This window comes from Ochotona curzoniae, unplaced genomic scaffold (assembly GCF_017591425.1).
Source record: "Ochotona curzoniae isolate NIBS_2020 unplaced genomic scaffold, NIBS_Ocur_1.0 contig_3819, whole genome shotgun sequence".
Taxonomy (NCBI): domain Eukaryota; kingdom Metazoa; phylum Chordata; class Mammalia; order Lagomorpha; family Ochotonidae; genus Ochotona; species Ochotona curzoniae.
This window is the reverse complement of record NW_024466004.1, coordinates 25024117-25036606: the sequence shown is the minus strand read 5'-3', so window position 1 is coordinate 25036606 and position 12490 is coordinate 25024117. Positions and strand designations below refer to the sequence as shown.

General features: G+C 32.6%; 1 protein-coding gene across 3 annotated transcripts in view; it reads right to left on the bottom strand.

Moving 5' to 3' along the window:
* The window catches only part of ADGRB3 (adhesion G protein-coupled receptor B3), a 687263-nt gene that overhangs the window by 431358 nt on the left and 243415 nt on the right, over positions 1 to 12490 (bottom strand). For all 3 annotated transcript variants that reach the window (XM_040983603.1, XM_040983604.1, XM_040983605.1), the window contains one exon: positions 2852 to 2962. In XM_040983603.1, the coding sequence (XP_040839537.1) occupies positions 2852 to 2962 (111 nt within the window). The remainder of the gene's footprint in view (positions 1 to 2851; positions 2963 to 12490) is intronic.

Here is a 12490-nt window from a genome sequence, read left to right as displayed (position 1 = left end):
AAATTGGATATACTTATCAAGTTACTTTGATAATGTAATATGCAGTTATTAAAAATGATTTTTAAATGTTCACATAACCACCTGTTAGCTCTGTTTTAAATTTCAATGTTTACTAATCATAATAGTATTAATTATTTTTAAAATATTATTTACTTAGCTGAATGGCAGACATACACCGAGAGAGGGAGAGACAGAGAGCTCTTCCACCTGCTGGTTCACTCCTCAGATGGCTGAAACATCTGGGGGTTGTGCTAAACCGAAGCCAGGTGCTTGGAGCTTCTTTCAGACCTCTTGTGTGTGTGTCTCTTTCCCTGATCTCCAAGGCCATTAGCAGTGAACTAGATAAAAAGTAGAGCAGCTGAGTTTCAAATTGGCATCCATTTAGGATTGCTGGCTTCAGCTTAATCAGCTTTATCACAACACAGGCCCTCTGACGTAGTTATTGAAAAGGCTATGTCATCAGTTTTTAATCCTTAAATTATGCACTTTTCCTTTTACTCACAATTAAAACAACATTATTACATGTCTCTTTTATCATTAAACAGTTTTGATCTCTATTGCATTATTCTTTGCTGTTGACAGATTTTTTAAAAATAATTGTTCATATTTATTATCTTGGTCTGAAAAACAGAGAAGTTTTATACATAAAGTTTAGTTTACTATAATGTTGTGACACATGCATCTAGTCAGATTAGATTCATACATAACAAGGTGTAACATCAGAAAATATTTGAGGGAAAAAGTCTGTTTTCACATTTATAATTGTCTACCACTAAATTATGAAATTAAATATTTTTAAACAATGCAATTGTCCAGTCTTAAATTAGTATGTACTTATTTCATTTTAAAATATGAATTATGCATTTATTTATATTTGCCTATACTACCTTTGGCTTAACATTAAATAATCAATGTTTTTATCAATTCATAACATTAACATTTTTAAAACTTGTATTTTTGAAATTCACTAACGTATGCTGTTAAAATATCAGGAAAATGGTTTTAAAACTACTTAACAAATCTTTCATCTACTCAACAAATCATGCCTCAATATGTAACACATATATATATGTATATATAAAACCTGTAAAGAATAAATGTAAAACCAAAAATCAATAATTTTTCACCATGGAAAAGACAATGTTCCGAGAGATCTGAATATATATAAAGTTTTGGTTGAAAAATGTTAATTTCCTTGGTATATATATAATAGGAAAATTCAAAAGCCAAATTTATATTAAAACTCTCAGCCAAGCTGCATAATACATATACACACTAGTTTTATTTTGCTATGCAAAGTTTAAAACATTTGACTGACTCTTCAGAGACAGTCCACACCCTATTTCAGGAATTTCAATAGACCCATGCCTCCCAATTCTGCACAAAAGAAGGGCAAGTGCTTCCATTTTACAGAAGTGCCCCAAGAAGAGGGTGCCAAAGAGGCTGAGTAGTCAGTGTATGCTCTATGCCTCTACTTGGAGCCAAATGTCCCCTAATCTCAGCTCAGAGACTGAAACATTTTGCTCCTCCCTCATAAAGGAGAAAGACACATTTAGAAATTTGGAAATTTGCCTGAGTCTGTTCATGCATTTTCAGGCTTATTTATGAAAATTGTAAAAACATAAATCATCTTTTCTTAAGCAAAAATACGTATTAAAAGCAATACATATAAGCAACTTTTCTTTATTTCTGATTCAGCTGTCACACATATTTTAATAAAACTAAAAACACTTCCTTACAAAAATTTATTCCAAATATTTTGATCCGATAATTTGACTTGCCTACAATTAACGTATTAAAATCCACTACTCACCCACTATCAAGAGACCACAATCCATAAACATTTATATTTTAGAATTGCAGATTCTGATTTAAGGTTCTGCGTAAACATTACCTTAGAGCCCTAGAACCCTTCTCTGAAGGAGTTCCATCAAAATCAGTTTGAATGAAATGTTAGCCAATCATGTGCTTCAGTTATCTCTTAGTGGAAAAACAATCTAGACTGGAATGCATAAAACTGCATAAAGAAATAGATAAAATATATGGCTTTAATTTCCCAAATAAAGGAACATGTTCACAACAAAATTTTAGATATTTTTTCATATAAGTAGATGCTACTTGCAAGATGCTCAGGTAGAAAATACAGCCCATTTATTATAAAGAGCAAAAAAATGGAAGTATTTGTTCATGTTCTATAAAGTATGAGAAAAATTATACAGACATATGGAAGGACAATTCAAAAGTAATCTAGTTAATTTAGAATTTAAAGTTTTTATAAAGCAGCAAGTCATTTTATGGATATTTAATCATTTGTAGCATATTGCCAGCTTAGTAAAAATGTCTTTCAGTTTCTTATTTATTTAGATTATGTAACAACTCTGCTCAAATAATAAATATTGAATTTTTAAATAATATTTCAACTAATTTCTATATGCTTTAACAATCAACTAACATTTATAAGTAGTGTTACATTAAAAAAAATTCATACATTCAGTTTCATCCTCTAATGTCCTATTTAAATTTTTGTACTCAGAAGTCTCATGTCAATCGAGTATTTAAGAAATTATTTTGTTGTACTCCCTTACTAGTTAAAAAATACATTTTGAACAGTTGATTACATAAATTCTTAATCTTCCATATCAAAATCAAAGTGATTATTACACATTTTCTGTGCACCTTTCAATTCACAGCTACTTTATTTATGGACTTTAACTGGTGACAAAAATAAAATGGTTCAAAAAATATATATCAGCTCCAAAAACTGACAAATGTGCAGCAAAAGATTATGAAAACATGCAGTGGTTTCATTAAATTAACAACAGTAAATAGGAAAATGTAACTAACGTATTACCAGTTTGTGCCATAAATTTAGCAGCATCAGCTTGTTCCTGAGGGACCCTTTTTTCATGAACAGATCGAGGTCGCTGACTTTTAATTGTATGATCTCCCATCATTCCAAATTCTAAAGACAGAATAAAGGTATATGAAAGCTTGTGTGTAGACATTTCTCACAAATTACATCACTGTCTCATGCAATATGTTCCTAGACAAACCTGTAAGTAATTGATTAAATTCACAATTCTAAATTTGCTAGGCTGATGTGCTTGGCATACCTCTAATGTCCAATCAGAAAACTTATAAACAAAAACAAAATTTCAAGAAACAGTAACAGTCAAGGAAATGACACATCAAATTTTATTTCAATTTAGTAGCAGAAATAATATGCTCTTTTCTGATCGTGTTTTGAAGCAATACATCAGAAAAAATACAACCACAGTGTTAACTGCTGTTTTTCAGAGAGAGTAGCAGCTGTTCCTTTGCAGAACAGTAATCAGCCCCAGGAGCTTTTCAGCATCTATCTTGAGGAATGAGTAATGCTGCAACCTGAATGTTCTATGGTAAACATCCACTTAATGGACTAATACTTCATCCAAAGATGAACCTGTATTTGATGTCCTCAAGTTCTCATAGAATTTCCGCCTTTTAAATTCTCATTGTCTCTTACCCTGCCTAAAATTCCTCACCGCAATTTCTAACTACATGAATGAGAAGTTGTTTTTTTTTTTTTTCTTTTAAGTTGTAGTGCATTTAAAACAGAAAAAGGATTTAAGAGAGAGAATGATTCCAGGTTTCTGTTATTTAATCTATGGATATTATCGTAGTCGGAAGAAAAGACAAAATACCTAACACTAGGCCAGAAGCAAGAACGGGTGAAAAAAAATAAGTTAACAAAATAATAGCTGCTATGCAACATTTTTTAATTCATAGGTTTAAAAATTCACCTGCTTAGATTTGAGCAAGTGTTCTGTGTTTAATTATCTACCACTATAAAGTTATTGTAATAAAAACCAAAGCTCAATGCAGAGTCCTTGGGGCTGGCCCAAGGGGTGGAGGTGGGAGGAGATTACAATTACATCAAGAAAGAAATTGGCTTTTAGGATGATATCTTTTACACAGGACAAAGATGATTGGGTAAAATGTGTTCTACTGATTGCATAGGTATTTTGGAATTAATCTCACCAGCTCTTTGGCTTGTGTGATTAATTAACGTGTTTAGTGAACACCAGTTGCATCAACTCTTGTTTTTTGTAGAAAGAGAAATGACAGTACAGTTTTCCTCTGTCATGGCAAATGCTCACAGAAATTTAAAATCATGGCACTTGACAGATTGATCTGTCAGACACTGCATCTAGATCTTCTACCTAAGGGGGGAAAAACAGAGAAACTGGAAAATTCTATATGTCTGTTTGTTTTTGTCAGTTTACTTAATTTTCAAGGTAGAAAAATGAAGGTTTCATAAAATATAATTTGATTTGGTTTGTAAAATTCATTATTATTTTCCATTATTGCTAAATCTTTTCAGTCTATCATGTTTGTATCTAACTCTACTTCACATCTAATCCATGATTCATCAGCATAATCAGAAGTACCTGATTACACATCATTTAATCATTTTAGAAACTGAATATTTAGAATGTTGTATTTTATATACTCTGACATCTTACATATTCTTAAAAATATTCAATACACTTAAAAGTTTCTAAATCTGAATTAGCCAAAATATTAGTAATTTTCATAAACAGTCTGGTTTACTTTTATTCCTATTGAATACATAATTCAAGTTATGTGTGCATGAGTTTTACCATTTAAGTCATTGTATATGTTAACATGGTCAAATAGAGGACATGAACTTCCCAATCATGTAGGTTTTTTGTTTGCTTGTTTTTTTAAGATTTATTTGTGTTTATTGGAAAGGAACATAGAGAGGAGACACAGAAAGATCTTCTGTGCACCAGTTCATTCTCCCAGTGGCCGCAAGGGGCAGACTTGAGCCTGTCTGAAGGCAGGAACCAGGAGCTGCTTCTGGTTGTCCACGTATTGTAGGGTCCCGTGGCTTTGGGCCATCCTCCGCTACTTTCCCAGACCACAGGCAGAGAGCTGGATGGAAAAAAGGAGCAGCCAGGCCAGGAACCCATGCCCATGTGGGATCCCAGTGAATGCAAGGTGAGGATGTAGCTACAAGACTACAGTGCCAGGTTCAATCATGTAGTTTTTATAGTGGGAAGAAAAAAGGTATAAAAAATTATTCCCTGAAAAAAATTCAAACTTACATATCTTATTTTTGTTATGTCCCAATAGGAGACAATTCTTAAATTCAGTGGCAGCAAGACCATGTAATCTCGCTTATATGGTAAAATAATTCACTTGAAGTAGGAACTACAATCCTGAAATTGTGAAAAAAAAAAAAGATGAGCCTTTAAATGTGTCATGTTTCATTTTTAATCATTCCTGAAACTTACGCTCAAATAAAATTAAAAAAATAAAATGTAAGGGACTTATTTCATATGATTACCTAGAATATGATTTACATATTTAAAAAATATGTGTAATTCTAGTGAAATTTCAATGTTATCCATTTTATTCAGCTTTATTATTATTAGTAATTAATATATATGAACCCATTTTTTATGGCTTGCAATACTTAAGACAAGAAATTTCAGTAATTTATGGACTTGATTTCACACTTCTCCCATAATCAAAAGTTTAAAATGAAGTTATTGATTATAAGTAACCAAATTCATTCAGAAATTTTAAAATCATGATATAACTGCACTCTATATAAAACAGAGGACAACCTAAACATTTCTTTTTCTCAGTTGGAAAAACAACACTATGGTAGTATTTTTTTTTAATATTTCAGACTTATTACTCCACATACAAAAAATTTAGAAATTTGGAACTACATAAACTATTAGCTAATCCAATTTCTGTTGCCAATGTTTAAATATATTCGACTATAAAAGTTTTCTTTACCTTAGGATTGTTTTGCCTTCTTTGACAACAGTGCTTATTTGGAAAAAAATTGTGTAACTTCATCTAAAACTTACAAGAGATTATTTGCAAAACATCTGCATTCCCTCTCAAGTTGACATTGTCTTAACTTCCAATGAAAATAAAAGCAATCAGATTATCCAAAATGAAGAAAAAATGCAAACTATTATTTGATGTCGCTTTCTAGGTGGTATTGCGGGCTGGGGTGAACCTTTAGAATATTACCCTTTCAGAACAAAGTAAGCTTTGCATAGGTTGTTGGATCATTTCCAAAAATTCTGAATTGGCAAAGATAATATACTACATTAGTTACACAAAAAATAGCACAGTCAAATAAAAAGATGATCTGCTTTGGTAAAAGGAATGAAAAGCAAGTTACAAAATAAAATGAAATAATGCATAGCATAATATTGAATTTGTGCAGATGGCATAATGTTTATGAAAATACAGGGATTTTCCTATATCTTTATATTGATAGCATCAATGCAGTCATGGGTGGATAGTTGTTCATGTATAAAATCCAAATGATTGGTTATTACTTTCAGGTATAGATAGGTTTTCTCAATTTTTCACTGCAATTTTTGCTAAAATGCTGTCCTCTCTGTAAATTAAATAGCAATTGAAGTTATAGGAGAGAAAAGCTTTGAAAATTTATTGCCTTAATTTTTATGTGTTTTCTTCTCTCATCTGGGAATATATAAAGTGATCATTAAAAACAAAAAGACTAAAATGACTCATGATAGTAAGTGGTCAGTTATGAAGTTTTTATCTGTAAATCAAGGTTTATAAAAATGTGAAACTGAATTCCTCAAATAAGTTAAAGCACACCAATATATATCATTGTTATTTTACCGTTTTTTATTTTTAAACATAGCAACAAGCATTATAAATTAGTAGTAAGCAGTGATTAATACTAGCATCACATTATCAGCTAAATTTCTTTTGCATCTCCATAGAAACCATTTAAACCCAAGGTATCATTATTCCTCAGCCAATTCTCAGAATTATATTCTGCTCATATTTTGTGAACAAACAACACTACTTTGTATCTTTGAAATGATCATTCACTGCTCCCTTTCTGATTTTCATTCATTCAAAATACCTGCTCTTCTAGCCATGCCTTCAGCAAAGCTCCTCTGCAGTTGTAACTGCTGTGGTAACCCCTCCAGGACAAATTACTGCCTTATCGACCAAATGTACATATCTTCTGACTTTCCTAACTTTGATTTTGCTTTGAATCAAGAATGGCCCCTAATTTCAATGCTTAGATTAAGTATTTTATTGACTCTACCACTTTTGAAATTTTTAAGGAAAAGGAAATATTGTCTATGAATTTAAAAATGAGTTCCTATTTTGAATATAGATGTGTGTGATAAAATTAGTTCTTATTTATTAAATACATGCCCTTTATGTTAAAAATTGCTTCTCCAACATTCAAATTCCTAGATATCCAGAACAACTCTTTTAACTAGTTGGCTGAATATTTCAATGGTGAAAAATTAACATTCTAAGAAAGTTCTTGAAAATTAATTTTGTATTATGATGATCAATATTCCTGCTGTCAAAATTTTTATTATCTATAAATATATTTTAGTATTAAAGTATTACTTTACTCATATATTAAATCCCATTGTCCTAAGCCCAACTTTATTTTTCTCAAAACACATTTATTAATAACATAGCATTTCTGAGATACTAAAGTTTTATAGACAAATAAGAAATGGTCTCTGATATCCTAAAGCATATTGCTCAAGGCAATCCACAAAGTACAATTATTTTGTTTGAAATGTACAAAATAATTTATTCATTTTAATCAAAACAAAATTAAGCTCCACTGTGATGTGTTTTTCTATTAACTTCCTAACTCATAGAGTACCCTTAAATACAACACTGTGATGTTATATCTCCAAAAAATACATTCTTCAAGTCATCCACTTATGGACATTTGATTATATGTCCTTTGTGATAACAGTATGATACCAAATATTAAACAACTGGTGTTGGAAGAAGAAAGATTCTATAATTTAGCTGGCTACATGTGGTGTAGAAAGTAACTTCTCTTAAAAACAGTACCACCTGAAATAAGACTATCAGTTTTAAAACATCTTATGTTCTCATTTAAGGAGTGTAAGTTATTAAATATATTAACAGTATTCATGTATTTTAGATTTATTGGAGTCTTGCATACTTGAAAAATTTCTCCTGAAAAGTGTTAAATGAGATCTCAGACCATCAGTTTTTTAATATCTTTCTGATTTCTGAGTTTTTTTTTCTAAAAATTTAGTTTGGAAATTTGATGAGACCTAAAAAGGTGCACTCACCATTCACATAGCCAAGTTGTTTTTGACAAGATAGAACTCATAGAGAATGTTCAGCCAGATCGTTTTAGAAGCCAGGGGAAATGTTAGAAACTGAATTTTTTTTCTTCTGTATGAGAATAGAAATTATGAAGGACAGGTTTACCAAAGTATTTTCAGTATTTAATACAAATGTATTAATTTTATGCTGCCAAAAAAATTGAAATAAATGAAAGACAGTCTCCAGAAAATTCAAGAATGTTATATATAACAAGTTCATGATTAGAAAATATTAAATGCCTAAATTAGGACATATTAAGAAATATTAAAGATCTTAAAATTTTATTCAATTTTAGTAGGTTAACTGTTATTGTTGCCTTTCAATCATTTCTTCATCCTACTGTCAGATATGGTGTCAGAGTTACTGTCAGATACAGTTTCAAGATACCATTTTTCTTACGGAAATGGAATGTGACCCACTTAAGTCAAATTGTTAGAAAAACAGTTCTGTTAAGGAGATATTCTGAATAATCTCATGACACAAAAATGGGTGAAACAAAACATTCAAAGCATATAACGTTAGTATTTAAATTCTTTGAGAAACACGTGGCCATATAAAGAGAAAGCTTCCATCCACTGATTTACTCCCCACATGTACCGCACTGCACCAAGATCAAACCCGGGAGAACAGACAGGAGTGAGAGCACAGAACATGGAGACAGAACTTCATACAGGTCTCCCATGTAGTTGACAGCAACCCAAACTGATGAGCCATAACCTTTGGCTGGAGCAGAAGCACGCTAGAATCAGAAGACAAAGAGACCAGATACTCCATAATAGGATTTGGAATCTTTCATTGACGAACCAAATACACTCCTCCTGCTATTACATTGTAGAGAATCTAAGAGTTTTCAGTTAAGTGTTAAATGACATAAAGAAACATGTTACATAGGGTCTACCAACTATATTTAGTGTACATACTGTTATTATTTTTAATTTAGAAAACGCTAATTTAATTTTCATGTATTTGAAAATTAGAGCAGCAGAAAAAGATCTATGATTGCTTCATTCCTGGGATGCACACATCATCTGTGGCTGGTCTGGGGTGAGTCTAGAAGCCAGGACTCATCTGGGTTTCCCATGTGGGTGACAGCAATCCAAGTACCTGAGTTATCACTTGCTGTCTCCCAAATTCTACATTGGCGAAAAGCTAGAATCAGAAGCGAAGCCATGACTGAAACCCAAGCACTCAGATACAGGAGAGGAGGGTCTCAAGCAACACTGTAACTGAGCATCCAAATACTCTCCTCTAGCTTTCAGATAAAGTAGCTCTATATACTTTTCTTCCTCATAAGAACCTTGAAATAATTATACAAAATAAGAATTTCTTACAGGTACTTAAAACAAACATGTAATGCAAAAGTAATGCTACAACAATGTATCTGGGGAGTGGGCATTTAGTGTAGCACTTAGGATGCTTGTGGCCATATGGGAGTACCTAGGTTTTAATCCTTTTTCCAGCTCGTGACTAAAGTTTCCAGCTACTGTACATTTTGTGATGCAGAAGTAATAGCTCATTAATTGCTTCCTTTTTTTTTAAAGATTTATTTTTATTATTATTTTTTTTATTGGAAAGGCGGATATACAGAGAGGAGAGACAGAGAGGAAGATCTTCCGTCCAATGATTCACTCCCCAAGTGAGCGCAACGGGCCGATACTATGCCGATCCAGGAGCCAGGAGCCTCTTCCGGGTCTCCCACGCGGGGGCAGGGTCCCAAAGCTTTGGGCCATCCTCAACTGCCTTCCCGGGCCACGGGCAGGGAGCTGGAAGGGAAGCGGGGCTGCCGGGATAGAACAGGCACCCATATGGGATCCCGGGGCATGCAAGGCGAGGACCTTTAACCACTTGCGCCACTGCGCCGGGCCCCTTGTGTCATAATTTTTACACTTTTCTTTCTGCTTTCTAGGAAATGTTAGTAAGTTAGATACACTTCTATTAAAGGAGTCATCACCCTGCATGATCATGTAGGAAATGTTACTACTGCTTATGCATAAATTATAATTTATGATCTTATTTCTTGGTGACGCAACCAGCAGTAGTGGTTTGCCTGAAAATATTTGTATTTAGTGTTAATAAAGAAATTAACTTTAGAATTATATAAATGCTCATTTAATTCCATTTCTAATAAGTAATACTTCAATATCTTCCCTAATGGACTTACATCTGCAGTTTAATTTGGTGTGTTACCCACAACAGTGGTAAAATAATATACTTCACTATACCTTTAACATCTTTTACACACACTAAACATTAACACATTCTAAAATTTTAATAATGTGATTGTTAAAGTAGCCTGACAAGCATTCAGAAAACTTGAAATATAAAAAAGTAAACCAAAATATCCCAGGATGAAGCTGTTCTGTATTTTCCAAAGTGGATCAAGGAGCTCTTCATTCTGGCAAGCGACCTGACACACAGAGATGCTCTTTGCAGAGCAGACTTTGTAGTGGCTTCCCAAGGGAGGGAACACCATACTGGGAGTGAGAGCAGACTTCTCTTTCAGCTTCCCTGGAAACAAGAGAATATTGTTTAAAGAGAGGAGGCTGTATTTACTTGAAGGGAAAGTTTGGGGACATAATAGAAACTGAGCAAGCTAAGAAATGTGTTTGGAGGGTCTGGAGATTCCAAACAGCAGGGTGTCCAAAGTGAATGAATTACAAGTTGATTTTTATTTTATTTATTTATTTTTTTTATTGATAAAATTAATTTTGACATTCTTGACATACTTAGTTAGAGTAAGAAGGTTCAAGGGCTACAGGAAAGTGGATAATACTAGGATTTTTATTTTTTGAATATTAAGAGTGTAAAGGAGAAGAAAGAGATGTTCTTGAAGAGTTAAGGCCTTCACACGCTTTTCTCACAACCCTGGAATGTATCTATATCTGATTAAATGTGAAATATCTGAAAGGCTTCATGTAAACAATCAAGGTTTGTTTTGAGTTACAGATGTTTCCCCTTAATTGAATGAAAAGCACACTGGAGAAAAACAAACTTAGAGGCAGAACAAATTACTAAAACACTATTGCAACTATCCACGTAAACCTGTGACTTGAGGAGCTGGCGTTTGGTATGCTACTTTGAACATCCATATAACGTATCACATATCACAATGCCTGGGTTTAAGTACTGGTTCTGCTACCGATTCCAGCTTCCTGATAATGTACCTCATTAAGAGGCAAAAAGTAATTGCTGAAGGAAGTTGTGTCCCTGGCACAGCACTGCAAGACTTGCGTTTGGTTCCTGGCTTACACTTGTCAGCCACAGATGCTCTGAATATTCAGGGTGGGAAACAGATAATATCTTTTGGTCTGCTTGTGTGCTCTCTGTGCTCCCTCCCTTTCAAATAAAATAAATGAATAAATCAAAGTTTCCAAGAATGAGATAGGATTGACAATTCACTAGCAGTATTTATTCCTGGTGAGAAGGCAATAGGAGCACCCCTAATGGAAGAGAAGCACTGGCTCTTCTGAACCTCCTGCTGGTTATCCACTGGGCTCAAACTGTGGGCAAGTCAAGTAATGTTCTGTACCCCAAAAGTTTTGAGGGAAATGCTTTAACATGGAATCCAAACTTTTAAAATGTTAGATGTTTTTGACAGATCTCAGCCTTATAAAATATTATAGATATAAACAAAGGCAGAAAATGTAGCATCATATTTCTCAGGTATATTTATCTCATTGTTAGTCCTCCCTCTATTTAAAAAATATTCTTACATGATCTTTCAATGAATGTTCATGTCCACATAACACTTTTGAGTTTATCAATGCTCACTTTCAAATACATCATAAATTAAAGCAATATTACTGTATACATAAAACTTCAAAACTGTCATGAAAAACAGTTTATTTCAATGTAAAACTTAAAACTCTGTATTAGCTGTATTTAAAAAGCTCAGAGAAAATATATGTCATTAAAATAATGGATTTTAATGGTTTGGGCACCAAAATAAATTTCTGTTTTAAACATTTTCCACCGAATTTTTGAAGTGCATTCACATATATTGAAAAGTAATAATAATAATTTGTCTATTGCTATATTTCCATAATTGCTTCCAGAATATTCTAATGTATATAGCACCATTTATGCATATTCACTCAATGAAATACCATGGCTCATTTTTTAAAGAAAAATTATTACAAGCCATAACAGTGTCTACAATTTCTACAATAACCACCTCAATCCTTTAACTTTTTAGTTTATATTTAAGGGGCAAAGTATATGGTGAATATTTAAAATATTTCTTCTACTACATAAATTATTCCTAAAATCATTTAATATGTATTCAAATTTGCTTCCATAA